The 18659-nt window shown below is 46.6% G+C and overlaps 1 protein-coding gene across 1 annotated transcript in view; it reads left to right on the top strand.

Moving 5' to 3' along the window:
• The first annotated feature begins 1302 nt into the window (after nt 1-1302).
• Nucleotides 1303-18659, top strand: part of NPTN (neuroplastin) — a 103595-nt gene continuing 86238 nt past the window's right edge. The window contains exon 1 of the mRNA XM_065411630.1: nt 1303-1498. Coding sequence (XP_065267702.1) covers nt 1411-1498 — 88 coding nt within the window. The 5' untranslated portion in view covers nt 1303-1410. The remainder of the gene's footprint in view (nt 1499-18659) is intronic.

The following is an 18659-nucleotide window of genomic DNA, read 5'->3' on the forward strand; positions in this document are numbered from 1 at the left end:
CAGTGTGCAGAGGCGGTCAAAAAAGCAAACAGGATGTTAGGGATCATTAAAAAGGGAATAGAGAATAAGACTGAGAATATATTATTGCCCTTATATAAATCAATGGTACGCCCACATCTCAAATACTGCATACAGATGTGGTCTCCTCATCTCAAAAAAGATATACTGGCACTAGAAAAGGTTCAGAAAAGGGCAACTAAAATGATTAGGGGTTTGGAACAGGTCCCATATGAGGAGAGATTAAAGAGGCTAGGACTCTTCAGCTTGGAAAAGAGGAGACTAAGGGGGGATATGATAGAGGTATATAAAATCATGAGTGATGTGGAAAAGTGGATAAAGAAAAGTTATTTACTTATTCCCATAATACAAGAACTAGGGGTTACCAAATGAAATTAATAGGCAGCAGGTTTAAAACAAATACAAGGAAGTTCTTCTTCATGCAGCGCACAATCAACTTGTGGAACTCCTTGCCTGAGGAGGTTGTGAAGGCTAGGACTATAACAGCGTTTAAAAGAGAACTGGATAAATTCATGGTGGTTAAGTCCATTAATGGCTATTAGCCAGGATGGGTAAGGAATGGTGTCCCTAGCCTCTGTTTGTCAGAGGATGGAGATGGATGGCAAGAGAGAGATCACTTGATCATTGCCTGTTGGTCCACTGCCTCTGGAGTACCTGGTATTGGCCACTGTCTGTAGACAGGATACTGGGCTAGATGGACCTTTGGTCTGACCCAGTAGGGCTGTTCTTATGATGGGGGGGGGGGCTTTGAGCTCGGGGAGGGGAGGAGGCACTAAGGGGATGTAGCAGGGATGGGGGCTCTGAGCTGGGGGAGGGGAGGTGGCAGTAAGGGCTGCAGCAGGGAGGGGGGCTCTGAGCTGGGGGAGGGGAGGTGGCAGTAAGGGCTGCAGCAGGGAGAGGGGGCTGAGCTGGGAAGGGGAGGTGGCAGTTAGGGGGTGCGGCAGGGAGAGGGGGCTGAGCTGGGGAGGAGGCACTAAGGGGCTGTAGCAAGGATGGGGGCTCTGAGCTGGGGGAGGGGAGGTGGCAGTAAGGGCTGCAGCAGGGAGAGGGGGCTGAGCTGGGGAGGAGAGGAGGCATTAAGGGGCTGTAGGAAGGATGGGGGGCTCTGAGCTGTGGGAGGGGAGGTGGCACTAAGGGGCTGCAGCAGGGTGGCCGAGCAGGTTAGGTGCCCGTGCTGTCACGTGACACAAGTCACTGTCTCCCAGACCCCGTCACGTGAGCAGGCAGCTCTGTGGGTGGAGCTTCGCTCCCTCCCGTTCCGAAATCTCGCGAGGCTTGGCGCTGCGGTAGGAGGTCGGAGGCAGAAGGACGGAGTCGATCCCTTTTCGCTTCTCGTTGTCGCCTCTCCTCCCGCCCCGGGCCGTGTCGCGCTGTGTCCGGCCTGAGAGGAGGATGTCGGGTTCCGGGTCGCTCCCCCTCGCGCTCTGCCTGTTGCTGGCCGCCGCCAGCCTCATCTCGGGTCCCGCCGCAGCGCAGAACGGTGAGTGGGAGGGGAGCAGGGTGGGGGGCTGGGGAGCGGAGCAGGGCAGGAGGGAGGAGGAGGGGCGGGCCGGCTGGGAAGCAGGGCAGGAGGAGCAGGGCAGGGGGGGGGCGGGGGAGCAGGGTAGGGCACGGGGGAGGAGGGGAATGAGGGAGGAGGAGGGCTGGGGCGCGGAGCACGGTATGGGGGGGCTGGGGAGAGGAGGAGGGGGGCTGGGGAGCAGAGCAGGGCAGGAGGAAGAGGGGGGTCTGGGGAGCGGGGGAGGGGGGAGGCTGGGGAGCGGAGCAGGGCACGGGGGGGGGGAGGAGGCTGAGTTCAGCAGTTACCACTTTAAATACTCTCTGCCAAGATATAACTATATAATTTAAAAAGTATATTTGTGTTAATAGCTATGTGAAAACATGATGCCTTGGATCAATTACTCCACTTAAAATCTCTGATGGCCCTTTTGAACCTGTTCTTAATAGCATAACCTGTTCATGCAGTGGAAATATTATTTAAACAGTCAATGGAAAGGCCAGTGTCTTCAGATAAATACAGTCTGCAATGTCAAGAACCATAGCTTTAAATCACAGCTGCTTTCTGAATTTTTGTATCTCAAGGAGCTTCTGAGGCATTTAATGTCCTATGCAGCATGTGAGGTGCTCCTGGTAAAATGGAATGTCTCTGTCCGCCTACTAAATCTGCATCTGCTGAGCTGCTTTAAATGATTTATAATGAATAAAATTGTAGTTTCTTAGCAACCAAAGAGAGATCCTCTGATAGGACCATAAAGAAAAAACTGTTTGTTTTCTCATAGGGTAGTGTGTGCTAAATCTAGCATAGCAAACATCTCCCTGTTGTGAGTGCATGATAGTGGCAGTGTAAAGCAGGGCCAAGAGGCTGGGTTAAATGAGTGAAACATTAACATTTCAAGGAAGGTCATGCAGAGCTTACAAAAATGAATAAGAACATAAGAATGGCCCTATGGGTCAGACCAAAGGTCCATCTAGCCCAGTATCCTGTCTTCCGACAGTGGCCAGTTCCAGGTCCCCCAGAGGGAATGAACAGAACAGGTAATCATCAAGTGATCCATCCCCTGTCGTTCATTCCCAGCTTCTGGCAAACAGAGGCTAGGGACACCATTCCTGCCCATCCTGGCTAATAGCCATTGATGGGCCTATGTGACATGATGAGATGTGATCCTAAAGCTAGTGCAGGGGTTCCCTAATTGTGGTATGTGAATTTGTTGCAACTGGAAACCTGTAACAGGGTGTTCTGTCCCCTTTAAAGAGGTGGAACCTGGGGCTAGCCAACCCCTGTTCCGTGACCTGATTCTTTAAGGAAACAGGTGTTGAAGAGAGCAATGGACTGGCACCATCTGTTAATCAGGTAGATACTTCCTTAACGTAACATCCAGTGGGTAGTTGAGGCTCAGGAGGAGAGCCTGGAGAGGAGAATTGCAGGGGAGCATTGAGTCAGGAGGGAGGCTCCTTGGGATGGGAACCAGAAGCAGAAGGGAGATAGTGCAAAGTAATGCATGTTGGAAAACATAATCCCAACTATACATACAAAATGATGGGGTCTGAATTAGCTGAATTAGAAAGAGATCTTTGAGTCATTGTAGATAGTTCTCTGAAAACCTCCGCTCAATGTGCAGCAGCAGTCAAAAAAGCTAACGGAATGTTGGAAGCCATTAGGAAAGGGATAGATAATAAGACAAAAAATATTATAATGCCGTTATATAAAGCCATAGTACACCCACACTTTGAATACAGTGTGCAGTTCTGGTCGCCCCAGCTAAAAAAAATGTATGTTAGAATTGGAAAAGGTACAGAGAAGGGCAAAACATATGATGGGGGGGTATGGAACAGCTTCCATAAGAGAAGAGATTAAAAAGACAGGGACTGTTCAGCTTGGAAAAGAGACAACCAAGGGGGGATGTGATAGAGTTCTATACAATCATGAATGGCATGGAGAAAGTGAATAAGGAAGTGTTATTTACTCCTTCATGTAACACAAGAACTGGGGGTCACCTAATGAAATTGACAGGGAGCAGTTTTAAAACAAACAGGAAGTACTTCTCCAAACAACCCATAGTCAATCTGTGGAACTCGTTGCAAGGGGATGTTGTGAAGGTCAAAAGTATAACTAGGTTAAAAAAAGAAATAGATAAGTTTGTGGAGGATAGGTCCATCAGTGGCGGTTAGCCAGGCTCTGGGTGTTCCTAAGCCTGTGACTGCCAGATGCTGCGACTGGACAACAGGGAATACATCACTTGATAATTGCCCTCTTCTGTTCATTCCCTCTGAAGCATCTGGCACCGGCCACTGTCAGATGACAGGATAGTGGGCTAGCTGGACCATTGGTCTGACCCAGTATGGCCGTTCTTATGTTCTTATTGGTGTGCTGGGGGAGCCTGTCTGAATCATAGCCCAGCTCTAAGGAGAAGGGAGAGGGACCCAGTATGAGAGTCCAAAGTTCACAGTAGCCTCTATGATCTAGGGCTGGAGCTTGGACACTGGTGGGCTGGGGAAGCATATTTGAATCACAGCACAGCTCCATGAAGGAGGGCTTTTATGAAGGGGGAAGGAATTCAGTCCAATAACCAGGGCAGGAGGAGACCTGTGGGAAAGACTGTCCCTTGAGGCTAGGGCCTGCAGTGGGACTGACAGAGCTCCCTGGCTCAGAGGGAACTGAAGAGGGGATCTGGGAACCTGAAGCCTTGGAACAAGGGTGAATTGGAGCTGAAGTTTCCTGGTGCCCAGGTAAGAATCGGGGATTTATTGTCAATAGAAATCAGTCCAGATGGCTTCCTGTCAAGGAAAAGGAAGAGATGATTAAACTGTCATAGGGTGGGGCACTCAATTTTGAATTTAACGAAGTGCTGCTCAGTAACTTGTGGTTAAGAAGAAGAGAGGACTTTAGTCTGATACCTGACAGAATTTTGGGATTTTTTGATGCCCTTCAGCACTAGGTATCTGTGCAAGCATTTCCCCCCCCCCCCCACCCCCACCGATTGAGATTAAAAACAAGTATAGGACAAACCTCAGTGTAGAACTGGACCTCTGACAAACTTATTAGTATCTCACCTAACATAGCAACTACTGTATATTCTGTGAAGCAAGCACACCCTTCTCATTAATGGCACTTTTAAATTTTTCTCTGAGCTATTCAAAATGTTTAATATTTTTCTTGATTTTAAACTTTGTAAAAAGTAAACAAAGTAAATTTTGGCTCATGTTCAACAATAATCCAGATTAGAATTAAGCAGGAATTTCAAATTTAAATTAGACAAATTAAAAAATCAAGCCATGAACTTAATTTAGCGGCATATCAAAATATATCAAAACATCATTTGACATATTTCATTGTTTTCTATAATTTGAGTAACATGACCAATATAAATTAATAATGGATGCTTTTGATTCACTGTCTAAAAACCCAAGATGTTTTATGTGATACATGAACCAATAAAGTTTGTGAACAGTTGAACTGGTTATCTATCTATCTATCTAGGTGGGTTCTGCACCTAGGAAGTATACAAGTGCAGTTGTAAAACACTGTAAAAATTAGCTAGTATATATTAAGACATAGTTGAAGGTATAAATGCTGTAGGGCTTAGAGGTTTTAGTGCAGAAAGATGGGACTGCGGATCTATGCACTTTTTGAAATATAGATCTAAAAGGAAGGCAATCACTTACTATAAGTAAGGCTAAGATTTTGTCACGCATATTTTTAGTAAAAGTCACGGGCAATAAAGAAAAATTCATAGAAGCCAGTGACCTGTCCGTGACTTTTACCAAAAATATGCATGACAAAATGGGGAGCTTCATACTCCCTACACCACCAGGGGGGCCTGGCTCGGAGCTGCAAGGTCCCCCCACCGCTGGTGGCTCCAAGCTTGGGGCACTCCTGCCACCTGCAGTGACTTGGAGCTCCAGCGCAACCCTGCCGCTTGCGTTGGCTCAGAGCTTTGGGGTTCCTCCTCCACCCATGGCGGCTCCATGCTCCAGGGAACCCCCGCCGTCTGCGGTGTCTCCATGCTACGGGGTGCCAGTGGGGGGCCGGGATTTGCGGGGCAGCCCCCGGAAGTGCCCAGGAGCCCTGCCATCTGGGAGCAGCAGGGCACCCCTGCCTCTGCCCAGCAGCTCAAGTCACGGAGGTCTCTGGAAGTCACGGATTCCATGACCTCCGTGACACAAATCGTAGCCCTAACTATAAGTCCCTGGTTTGGAATGTTTTCTTCTGGCTTGCAAAGGTTATTGTTTATAGCATTTACTTTGCAGAGGGATGCGACTATTATCTTGTCAACATAGGTCAGTTCCGTTGACTTGCCTCCTACGAATTGTTGGTTTAGAATAACTAGTGAAGGTCCCTTAACACGCTTATTTGAGAACCTCTGCCAAATAAATAAATGAATGGACACTTGGAGAAGATATGAAATCTTTAACCTATATTGCCAGGTTTGGAAGTCTGAAAACAGAAGAGATGGCATCACTGCTGAATCTTATAATGTGGCTAGAAATCCCCCCAACCTTTCAGAACCCATTTAAAATGGATGAAAACTGTAGGCTTTCCTGGAAGACCAAAAATGTGCAAAGCTAGAAGCTAGGATTTTTAAGAGAGTCTAAGGGGGTTAGGTGTCTAATTCAATGGGGAATAGGCACCTAACTTCCTCAGATCCCTGTAAAAATGCTGGTTGGAATGTGCTGTGGATAAGTCTGACCTTCCTTCTGTCAGAGAAATGCTGTCTGACTTTTGTGGTCTGATTACTTTCCAGGTGTCATCTCTATTGGGTTTATCTGTCTCTCTGTTATGTTTTCTATTTTATGTATGTGAAGTGAGGGGAGCATTGAGTTAAATGGGCCATGTGCTTGTAGCTGTTGTTTCATAGAAATGGCAGGCAGGATGTAGAATGATGGGATTGGGTATAAATCTATATAGACTGCATGCAGATCTGCAGCATAAATGTTCCCTTTGTGACAGTGAGTACCAGTCTTCAGATTAGTGAATGTTGACATAAAACTGGGGTTAGGGCAGGCTAAAGTGTTTAGCCCTGTAGTGCACTGATCATGATTTCTGTTGCTGGCATAAAGGCCTAGCTCAGGAGTCTCAAATACGCGGCCCGCGGGGTGATTTTCTGCGGCCCGCGGGGTGATTTTCTGCGGCCCGCGAGCCCCTCGCAGCCCCCCCGCCCTTCCCCAGTGTTTACCAGAGCGGCTCCGGCCGGACGTGCACCAGGAGCAGGGCATCCTGCCTGCCCTGCCCTGCGCAGCTCCGGGAAGAGGCTGGAACATGGGGAAGGGGGGGCGGAGGGGCTGTGTGTGGCTGTTGCTTCAGGCAGCGCCCCCAGCAGCTCCCATTGGCCGGGAACGGGGAACCGCGGCCAATGGGAGCTGCTGGCGGCAGTACCTCAAGCAACAGCCACACACAGCCCTTCCGCCCCCCCCCCCTTCCCCACGTTCCAGCCTCTTGCGGGGGCAGGGCAGACAGGCAGGCAGGGAGCCTGCCCTGCCCCTGGTATGCGCCGGGCCAGATCCTGCCCCCCGAGCCCCTCCTGCAGCCGAACCCCCTGCCCTGAGCCCCCTGCCGCACCCTGCACCCCGACCCCCTGCCATACCCTGCACCCCTCCTGCACCCCGACCCCCTGCCTCACCCCGCACCCCTCCTGCATCCCAACCCACTGCCCTGAGCCCCATGCCGCACCCCTCCTGCACCCCGACCCCCTGCCGTACCCTGCACCCCCCTGCACCCTGACCCCTGCCCTGAGCCCCCTGCTGCACCCAGCACCCTGACCCCCTGCCCTGAACCCCCTGCCACACCCTGCACTCCTCTTGCACCCCAACCCACTGCCCTGATCCCCCTGCTGCACCCTGCACCCCTTGCACCCCAACCCCCTGCCCTGAGCCCCGTGCCGCACCCTGCACCCTGACCCCTTGCTGTACCCCTCACCCCTCCTGCACCCCACACCCCAACTCCCTGCCCTGAGCCCCCACCACACCCCACACCCCTCCTGCACCCCCTGGGGGCAGGGAGGGGGCAGAGTTGGGTTGGGGATTTCGGGGAAGGGGTTGGAATGGGGGCAGGGAAGGGGTGGGAAGAGGCGGGGCAGGGGCTGGGCCTCTTGGAAGGGGTGGAGTGGGGGCGGGGCCGAGGGCGGCAGGGGAGGGGAGGTGTCAGTAATGCGGCCCGCGGGCCAATGTACTAGTCCTCATGTGGCCCTCATGGTCATTTGAGTTTGAGACCCCTGGCCTAGCTAGTCAGGTAGTATCAGGCATTAGCATAAAGCAAGTCCTTTTAGTCACAGAACTAGAACCCTAGTTCAGGCATGTGGTGTTTGGATGGAGTGGACTAAGCTCATTAATTAGAATATTTATTACTTAGTACGCACCCATCCCAACTTTTCAATTGGAATAAATGAGGTTGTCCCAGTATTTGATAGGTTAGAGAGATGCCTTGAGGTTGTGCTCAGTTGCAGGAAATGTAGATAGTCTTACTGCAGAGTTCAACTTACCTATGTCTACACTGGCAATTGAATGACAAAACTTTTGTCTTTCAGAGGTGTTAGCCCCCCCCCCCCCCCAAAGACAAAAGTTTTGCCACGACAAGCGCCAGTGTGAATAGTGCGTTGTCGGCAGGAGTACTCTCCTGCCGACAATGCGAACACCACTCTTTTGGGGGTGGAAGTTTTTTGTTGGCAGGAGAGCCGCCAAACTGTGGCTACACTGCATGACTTTTAGTGGCACGGCTGTAGCTATAGCCTTAATGTCACAGAAGGAAACTGGTTTGTTTCTTAAAGAATGTGCATTGCTACTAATAAAATCAAAGATCAGTGACTTAAAAATGCAACAAAAACAAATCACTGTACAACTTGAGTAGGTCTACTTAAGTATTTTCAGTTTGATAACTTGCTTAGAAACGTGACTTTTAAATACAATAAATATTGTATTCATGCCTATCATGCTGAAGGATCCCAAAATGTTTTACGAACTATACCTAGGGATCACACTATCTATTTGAAACCTAGTCATCCCTGTAGTAAAAGGTTACAGTGTTGCTGTGCACTGTGAAACACTGTAAAGTTTAGGACAGGAAGTTAAAGGTAGCATAGCAGTTGAAATTGAAGAAGACATTGCCACAGTATTTTGATGAAACAACTTGCTCCTCCAAAAATGCTATGGAGTCTTGAATGGCCACAGGCAAGAAAATCTCTGCTTTTTGTCTTAGACAAAAGATTGTCATTTATTCTGTAGGGTGAACTTAAAAAAAATTACCGTGAAATGTCCTCTTTAAATGGGGAATAATAATTTATTATTCCTATAAAGCTCCAATAGAATTTTAAATTATTAAAGTGTTTTTTAAGATTGTGTGTGCAGATTCTAAAAATGTATCAAATTTGAAGCATTTAGAGAAATTGACATTCTTGCAATTTAAACTTTCATGCTGGGAATACCTGGGAGAAACTTGTCAGGTTTTGCAAGACTGAGTGGATGTCTATTCCGCAATGTCAGCTAAGGGTCAGAGGGACTCAAGCCCACTAGTTCAGTGATTGCAAGCCTGAGCTTGAGTGTCCACACTAAATATTGACCCTAGGTTTAGAATTTCTGAACCCAGGTCTCTCACCCACGCTTGAGCGTTGACACTGCATTACACAGACCTGAGTCAAACCAGCCTATCCTGAGCTTCCTAGTACCCTCCTCAGCTGTAGCTGCTTTAGCCCTTTGTTTGTGGTGCAGTGTGGGAAAACTTGACTGTCTACCCCACACCTCGCAGGAAGTTGTCACAGCCTGCCAACATATTCTGCCATGCTGTCTTTTGGGTCTGCACACACTCAGCAACATGGAAGAGTCACCATTTGAAGAACTTGTCTTGGTTGTCAGGATATGGACAGAGCATCTGTGAGACACTGGTGGACATTTAGGTGGTGTTTTATGACCCTACTGAAGTCATCTTTTGGAGAAGGAGGAGTATGCAGACATGGCAAACTCGATGTGGCTGATGCTGCTCGTGACTCCTGGTATAGCTGCTGATACCCCCTACGTACACCAGCACTTCTGGAGCAGGTCCACAAGCACAAACTTTTGGGATCACATTGTCATGCAAACCTGGTATGACCTGAAGTGGTCCAGAGCTTTCTCAGGCAGAAAGCTACATTTCTGGAGCCATGTGAGTAGCTTACCACAGCTCTCCAGCGTCACGACAGATGCATGAAGGCTGCCTTGCCTGTCCAGAAGCAGGGGGCTATAACCATCAGGAAGCTGTCTGCCCCAGACTACTACAAGTCTGTTGCTATCCATTTTGGTATTAGAAAGACAGCTGTGGGTAAAGTGGTTGCCTCAGAAACATGTGATTTAACCAAAGGTGGTGGGCATAAACAATATCTCTGAAGTAACTGCTAGTTTTGAGAGAATGCGGTTTCCAAACTACGCTGGGGACGTTTATGGAACTTATGTACCCATAGTTTGCCCTCCTGAAGGAGCATGTGAGTATGTAAACTGTGAAATTAGAAATTAATGGAGATATCCCATCTCCTAGAACTGGAAGGGACCTTGAAAGGTCATAGAGTCCAGCCCCCTGCCTTCACTAGCAGGACCAAGTACTGATTTTGCCCCAGATCCCCAAGTGGCCCCCTCAAGGATTGAACTCACAACCCTGGGTTTAGCAGGCCAATGCTCAAGCCACTGAGCTATCCCTCCCCCAAGGGATACTTTGAAGTGAAGGATACTACCCCATTGATATGCAGGCCCTTGTGGACCATAGAAGCTGATTTATGGATGCCAGCATGGGCTGTACTGGAAAAGTTCATGATACTAGGGTTTTCCGCTGATTGGGAGTCTACCTCCATGGTCAGGCTGGGATGCTGTTTCCACCAAATGACATTGTCATAAATGGAGTTACTGTCCCACTGTTAGGCTAGGTGTACACTAGTGGGGGTGGTCGACCTAAGATACGGAACTTCAGCTACGCGAATAGTGTAGCTGAAGTCGGCGTATCTTAGGTCAACTTACCTGGCCGTGAGGACGGCGGTGAGTCGACCGCTGCTGCTCCCCCGTCGACTCCGTTTCCGCCTCTCGCCGTGGTGGAGTTCCGGAGTCGGCGGCAGAGCGATTGGGGATCGATTTTATCGTGTCTACGTTAGACGCGATAAATCAATCCCTGATAGATCGATCACTACCCGCCGATCCGGCGGGTAGTGTAGATGTACCCTTATTCTAGGGACCCTGCCTATCCCCTTTTGCTTTGGCTTATGAAGTCATATCCTGATCTCAGGGGGCCTGGCAAACGAAGGTTTAATTACGCTCTCAGTAGGTAGAATGGTTGTTGAATGTGTATTTGGCAGGGTGCCGTTTACAGAAGTGCTTGGATTCCAGTGGAATCAGTGCTGTCTGCGTTACTGTGGCTTGCTGTGTTCTTCACAAGCTTTGTGAAATCAAAGGTGCGCCATTTGCCCCTGAATGCACCTCTGACAGTAATGGATTGCTGAACTGGTACACTCAGCCAGAAAGTTCACCTGTCACTGCCTAGAGTAGGATCTGCCTGGACAACAAATCAGGGATGGTCTGTGCTCCCATATTATGGACTTGCATGGGCCAATGGAAGAGGGAGAGTAGTATGTTTCGGAATGTGTTGTATAACAATGTTAACAGTAAATGAGGAACTGTCACTGTATGCAGTGAATGGGGGCTGGGGAGTGATTGCCATGATTTTTAATTATGGATGAGATGGGAGGTGCACTGTGTCACAACAATTGTGGATTTTCATCATGGATTGATATAAATAGATGTATTGAGAAATTGTGTTTGGAAACAACTTCCCAATTGTGCTGTATCCTGTGTTTCTCTTTATTATTCAAAATACACATTATATGATGCGATGCAGTGATGGAAATAAACTTTCTTCAAGTGCTTGCTCATGTCAATTCCATTCTAGGTGTTCACGCGCACATGTGTGCAGTCATCAGAGATTTTTGACTTAGTGGTACACCTCTACCCCGATATAACACCGTCCTCGGGAGCCAAAAACCTTACCGCGTTATAGGTGAAACCGCGTTATATCGAACTTGCTTTGATCCGCTGAAGTGCACAGCCCCGCCCCCACGGAGCACTGCTTTACCGCGTTATATCCGAATTCGTGTTATATCGGGTCGCGTTATATCGGGGTAGAGGTGTATCTGTAGGGCCAGCTGTGGCGCTCCCTTGAGTGCCACGCTCATGCGTCGGTATATCAGGCGCCGCCAGCTCTATGCCCTTTCAGTTCCTTCTTACCACCCGTGGTGGTTAATTGGAACGCCTTTTCTTGCATAGCAAGGGCTAGTGGTTTCCACCATCCTTTCTGGTTCACAAGCGTAGACACTTTTGATTCTTTTCTTCTCATCCATGCCAATCCTATCTTTAAATCCCACTGGACGTTGCTCTAAAATTGTTACTTGAACCATGATTGTATCCCATCTCTACTATTGTAGCCTTGTCCCCATACCTCATGCCCCTACTGTTCATGGAAAAAAATAATAAGTTTTGCATCACTAGATTGGTGTCCATCTCCTCTTCAGATTCATTCATTGTGGTTTCCTTTTGGTTTCTATATCAAATTCAAGTCTTGTCTTTCAAAGCTCACATAGCTTGACTCCTGGGTGTCTCATTGGCAATCATTTTTTTTTTTTTTTTTTTGGTCACACCCAAACTACATGTCTTATTTAACCTCCACTTTGTCTCCTTTCACTTTCTGGGCTTTATTCCTTGTGGTCCCTGTGCCTAGAAGCCCCTTGAAGAACCCTCAAATTGCTTGTGATACTGTCCAAAGCAACCAGTTGCTTATTGTTGCAAACTATGTCGTCCTCTTCCCCAAACACACATTTTAACTTACGTTTCAACTGAAGCTAGGGCAGGGCCATATCTTATTTGGCTATAAAGTTCCATGTTGTATAAATAACTAAAAAAACACCTAGGTAATTAGGTAGTTAATTAAAATACACTCAGCTCATCTTTAAAGTTGTACTTTTAAGTTGGAAATAAACTTAAAAAAAAAAAGCTGATTTTAATCAGTCCAAGGATTAGTAATCATAAACAAATCAATGTACGTACACTCTCCTGGATTTAGAAAGCACATACACTAATCTTTTGATGTAGGACCTATACTATGTGATGTTTGCTTTTTAAATATATCCTGGATCTGATGGGATGGGAAAAGCAAATTACCCTCTTCCTCACTAAAGTAAAGTTGTCCCATATCCAGATATAATGTTTAAAAGCACATTTATATAGTGCTGTATTGTACACATGGTTTTACTAACCTTGATTAATACATATTTCATGACCTGAAGAGCTTACTCTTTAAGAAAGAAAACAAACACAAGAAAAATTGGATAGAATTTTAGGAAAAGGAGAATGTGGGGTTCATTGCGGACGAGCAGCGGGGGTGCTTGAAGAGATGAGCTTGAAAGGGGGAGAGGGCTCTTGGCAGGCAAGGGAAGTTTGAGGCTGTTTCAGTTATGGGGGAACAACATGACAGAAGGTGCTGTTGAGAGGGGAGAAGGAGACTAAATATGGAGTAAAGCAAACATATTGGGAAGAGTGCAAGATGTGGGATGAGGGGCACAGAATTGGGGCAGACAGGTAGGGCCAAGACTCTATGTAGGGCCGGGGTGGGCAAACTTTTTGGCCCGAGGGCCACATCTGGGTATGGAAATTGTATGGCGGGCCATGAATGCTCACAAAATTGGGGGTTGGGATGCGGGGAGGGTGAGGGCTGGGGGTGTAGGAGAGTGCTTCAGGCTGGGACCGAGGGGTTTGGAGGGAGATCAGGGCTGGGGCAGGGGGTTGGGGTGCAGGAGGGGGTCAGGGGTGCAGGTTCCAGGCGATGCTTACCTGAAGCAGCTCCCGGAAGCAGCAGCATGTCCCCCTTCCGGCTTCTACACGGAGGCGTAGCCAGGTGGCTCTGTGCTCTGCCCTGGCCGCTCCCATGGGCCACGGGAGCTGCGGGGGCAGCATGTGGAGCCCCTTGGCTGCCCCTACACATAGGAGCTGGAGGGGGGACATGCCACTGCTTCTGGGAGCCGTGCGGAGTGGGGCAAGCCCCCGACCCCACTCCCCGGCTGGAGTACCGGAGCGGGGCAAGCCCCGGACCCTGCTGCCTGGTAGGAACTCAAGGGCCATATTAAAATGTCTGGAGGGCCAGATGTGGCCCGCGGGCCCTAGTTTGCCCACCCCTGATGTAGGGCATTGTAGATGAGTATCTTAAATTGGATTAAGATGAGAAGTCAATGGGAAATTCAAGAAAGGGGCTGATTTGATCAGAGGAAGGGGATGGTCATTGTAGTTGCAGTGTTTAGGACAGAAAGAAGAGGAGGTGAAAGGCAGAGGTTAGAGAGGTTTAAGTGATCGAGGTGAGAGATATCCACAATTTGAAAAAAAGGTATCTTTTAGCAATGATGTGAGTGAGGAAAGAGCAGATTTTGGTGCTATTATAGAAGCAGGATCAGCAGGATTTAGCAAGAAACAGGATATGGTGGAGGAGGGAAGCCTGATTACATTAAAAGTATGGTCTGGGAGATGGGAAGAATAGAGGTGTCAATAGAGAAGGGGGAAAAAAGCAGAGGGGAGGGACAGGGACAGGGTGGAAACAAATTTGCTTTTGGGGAAAAATGGTTTAGAAGGCAGTTGAACATCAAGTGTTTGAGGCAGAGTGATGTGAGATTTTGGCCGAGAGGAGATGTCAAGGTTAGAGAGGTAAACTTAGGAATCATCAGTATCAAGCTTGTATTTCAAATAATGGGAGTAGATGAAGGTGGCGCTGGTGAAATACAAAGAAAGGACGAAGAGCAGAACCCTGAGAATGCCAGCTGGTAGGAGGAAGAGTGAGGAGCCAGCTATTAAGGGAGATGGTCAGCAAGGTAAGAGCATAGTTCTGGAAACCAAGAATAGAGAGTGTGGAGGAAAGCAGAGTGTCTAAGGCAGCAAAGAAATGGCAAATTAGGATGAAGTCTTAAATTGTTGGTGTGTCAGAGCAGTTTTAGTGAAATGGAGAGGTTTGGAAAACATTCTGATGGGGATCAAGGAGGGCTTGAAAGAGACATTGAGATCAAGCAGAGGAAGCAAAGGGTAAACAGCACATTACAGGATATTCAGATACAGCAGAGTAAATTTGGGACTCCAAATATTTTGACAAAGTTCCTCTAATTTGTATTGGTAAGACTCTTCCATCTGAATTTCTTATAATGGAATGAAATAATGAACATGGAAATTGCAGCTGTACTGTAAACCAGATAGTTACCAATTAAGGCAAAACCACAAAGACAGAATCACAAAAGCAAACCTTTAATATTCTTAGCATGATGGATTATGCTATGTTTGTAGAACAGTGTGTAACTGAAAACTCTTGAATCTGGGATCCATCAATAGAGAGGGTTTACTTGGATGGTTAAACTGTCTTAATCTCTGCAGGAAGTGGATGAGAAGGTCAGAATGGACATGTTGATTTGTTCAGGGCTTGCATCCAGGAAATTGGGGTATTGCATTCTGTACTGGGTTTCTTGTAATCTCCTTTGCTGTAATTGCAAGGCTGGCTAGCTAGTGAGTTCTCCAGTTCTAAGGGTGATGAACTGTATTAGGTGGAGTTACTAGTTTGACAGGAAAGAGGGACTTCTTGGGATATTTTCAGAGTCCCAGAGCGGTTGGGCATGAAAGTCTCATGAAAAGTTAATGGGAGTTAGGTACCCAGCTGCCCTTTGTGCCTTTGAAAGTCTTCTCCCCAATATCCTTTAATGGCACCTGATACAGTAAATAGAGGTAAGCATTGGTTTGATAAAATGTTGCTACATTTTTACACTTAAAAAATGTGACATACAGTAACTTTTTTACACACTATGCAGCTTGGCAGCAAATGTAACACATCAGTTGATAGGCGAGTGTTTTGGTAGCAAACACAGTTCAGACCTGGGCTTATTTTGGGTTGGTATTGGGGAAAAGAATACAGGTATTTCTCAGGGGCAGTCTAAAGAGACCAGAGACAAGTGGTGCCAGGGACAAGTAGTGCAATTGTGCATGCTCCATTTTTTTAAAAAGATGGTCAGAAAGAGCTTTTATTATTATTAAAGCTTAGTGCTGGTGAAAAAGCTTAGTGCTGGTGTTGGAGTGATAGTACTGGAAAGGATAGTTTTATATCCACAGAACATAGGCAGTAGTAGTATACGGTTCCCTGCACCACACTGCCAAATTGCGAATGTGCTTTAATTCCTACTAGGAAGGACCTCTTAAGGGTCGGCATGGTTCATTCTTGATGCCTATGGAATGCTTGTCTTTGGAGACTAACCATGCCAATTATTTCAGTTTGAGTTAGTGTTTCAATGTGGATACCTGTTTGCTTGGAACTTAAGACTATGTCTACACAGCCTGCAGAAGTGAGCCTCCATGCCCAGGTCAACAGGCTCAGGTAGTGGATCTCATGCTAGCCCTCTAAAAATAGCTGTGTAGACAGTGCTCTGAAGCCCATTTCCCTCCTTAGGCTTCAGAGCTTGAGCTGCAAATTCAAAGCATTATCTATTCAGCTATTTTTAAAGCGCCAGTGCAAGTCCTGCTTCCCTTGTCGGTTGACCTGGGCTTGGAGGCTTGCTTCCGTGGACTGTGTAGACATACCCAAGGAGACCACCAGCTAATTTTGCGCAAGCCTAAGAAGAGTCATCAGATGGCAAATATTTTCAGTTGCTACTAAATTGGGCTAGATTTGAACATCTGAAGCCAAAAAGGCTCCATATCCCATTAATATTACTAATGCTCTGAGCTGTTTTACTTAATGGCTCACTCCCACCAATGCACCTGTAATGGAAGTCTCAATTTTGTTGAAGCCAACGGCTAATCAGAGCTCTGCTTGTTTTAGTAAACAAAATTAAAACTAGAAAAGTAAATATGGGACCATTTGACTTGTGGTGCAAGAATTTTTAATTACAGATTTATCTTAAAGTCACAAACTAGCAATCATATCTTGGGGGCTTAATGTACAAATAGTCAGATGCTAATCATGCTTTAAGTCATTCTGAACCTAGTTCCACCCCCCACCCATATTTGCATTAAGGTCTCGGATTCGACCTGCGACATTAAGGTCATGTATCTAATTTCTAGCACTCACCTTAATTACTCTGGACGAGTCGGTTTCCTTGGATTTTTCCTATTAAAATACCTTTTACAGACATCCAGATTAGGACTCCAAATGTTTCAGATGAAATTTCAACTGAGGTACTTCAGTTAATGTCTGTAGAAGTTCTTCATATTTCTTATAAGAACAAATGCCTGTAAAAGATCACATGCTAAATATCTAACATCTTGATTTTTACATTACATCTTTGTGGGGTTTGATGGCAGCAGTCTTTAGTTTCTAACCATTTCTCTTGCTTGATTCTCCTGCTTTCACACTCTCTTCTTTTAAATTACTCTTCCTTTAATATTGCTTTTATCAAACTTCTCTTCTGATATTTATGCTTTTTGTTTTTATTTATGCTTAGATGACTTTTTCCAGCTGCTGCTGTTTTTTTAATTTTTTTTTTTAAACGTTGGGGCTCTTTCTGTTCTGGACATGGCTTTACAACCCTCTTTTCATTGCACTCCATCTTGCCTTCACCTTTTTCTTTATAGTCTGGAGCTATCACCTCTCTCCTTTGCTCTTTCAGAAATATTTGAACTTTGTTCCACCTCCCTTTCTGCTGACTGTTCTATAACCTGCAGTGAGGGATGGAACAATTGTGAGAATGTTATGGTGTTGTAAAAACGTCACTCCCTAACCTACTGCCACATATTTTCTATTAGACATTCCTGTACCCACTTCTTCCTACAAGCCAGGATGTTTGCTGTCTGAGATGGGCTTGTTACCATGAAACTTTGTTACTTGCATTTTGGTCTTTCACAGCCTCTATATAGTATCCAGTGGGCCTATTTGACAAGAATAAATATGGCACCACTGATGCAGTCAGGGTACACTGTACTCTGTGATTCTGCAAGTGTGGAATTTGCCACAGTGTTGTGCTCCATAATCTAACCTTTCATTTATAAAACTTTCTGGCCCCTTGTGGTTTTGAAAATAACCTTGGAAACATGAATGGAGTGTAAAGCGATGCAATGGTCTCTTCTTGGATCAGCAGACAGTCTGACTTAAGTACTTTGAGGTGTGAACTGTCACATTTGCTCAACTCAATGTGAAGACTTGAATTTAATATTGAACTAAATAACTGTTGTGATGATTCACTTTCATATTTAATCCCTTTTTTAGCTGAAAGAAAGTTGCTGCAGTGTTTCTAATTTGGCACACCAGAGTGCTACATAATATATGGCCGGTTTGCTCCTTTGTAAATGAGGCCTCGTGTACAATATATTGCATATCTTCAGTTCCTCTTGGACCCAGAATTATGCAGAGTGAAACCTCTTCTCTTCTGGCGAGGGACGTGTAGAAACTCAGGCTGTCTGGAGCAAACATGAGAAGTAGCCTCAGCAGAGATCCTTGGACACTGATATGAGAGTGCTTGCGGTTTCCACTCTAAATGTTCTCTCCCCTGTGCAACCTTCTCTCACCCCCTTCCTCATGTTTCTTAACCCCTTGCTTTATCTTCAGAGATACAAGTGTGTTTACGTAGCGAGATAACTAAATGTCATAGTTCTTCTTAGAGTGCTAGTCCCTATGTGTATTCCACATGTGGGTACGTATGTGTGCCTTGTACCTGAGTCCAGAAATTCTAAAAAGCAGTGTCTGTTGGCCTGCGCATGCCCAGTAGGTGTCCTCATGCTCCCGACCGAGGTCATAAGCGGCAGTGTGGGCCAACACCTCTCCAGTTCCTTCTTACCGCTGCATGACCTGAGTTGGAATCCTGCGTCTTCAGATTGCTCCAGCTTTTTTGATAGAATCTATAAATCTGTAAATACTTTTTATACATCTAAGCCTTGTATTAGTGTATTTAGAGTTTTATAGTATTGTTAGTGTATCTTGTTTTCTCCTGCTGGGGACTTCCTCCCTGTGATCTGGGACTATGGCCAGGGTCCTGGAGTCCAGAAACTGTCTCTCTTGCCTTCACAACTTCTGTGTCTGCAGCGATCACCAATGCTGCCTCTACTGCTTGGGTGAGATTCATATCTCTGCAAAGTGCTGTACTGGTCATTCATTTCCACCAAGAGCTCACAAAGCTTTAACACCTGATGGAGAA

This window comes from Emys orbicularis, chromosome 10 (genome assembly GCF_028017835.1).
Source record: "Emys orbicularis isolate rEmyOrb1 chromosome 10, rEmyOrb1.hap1, whole genome shotgun sequence".
NCBI classification, from domain to species: Eukaryota; Metazoa; Chordata; order Testudines; family Emydidae; genus Emys; species Emys orbicularis.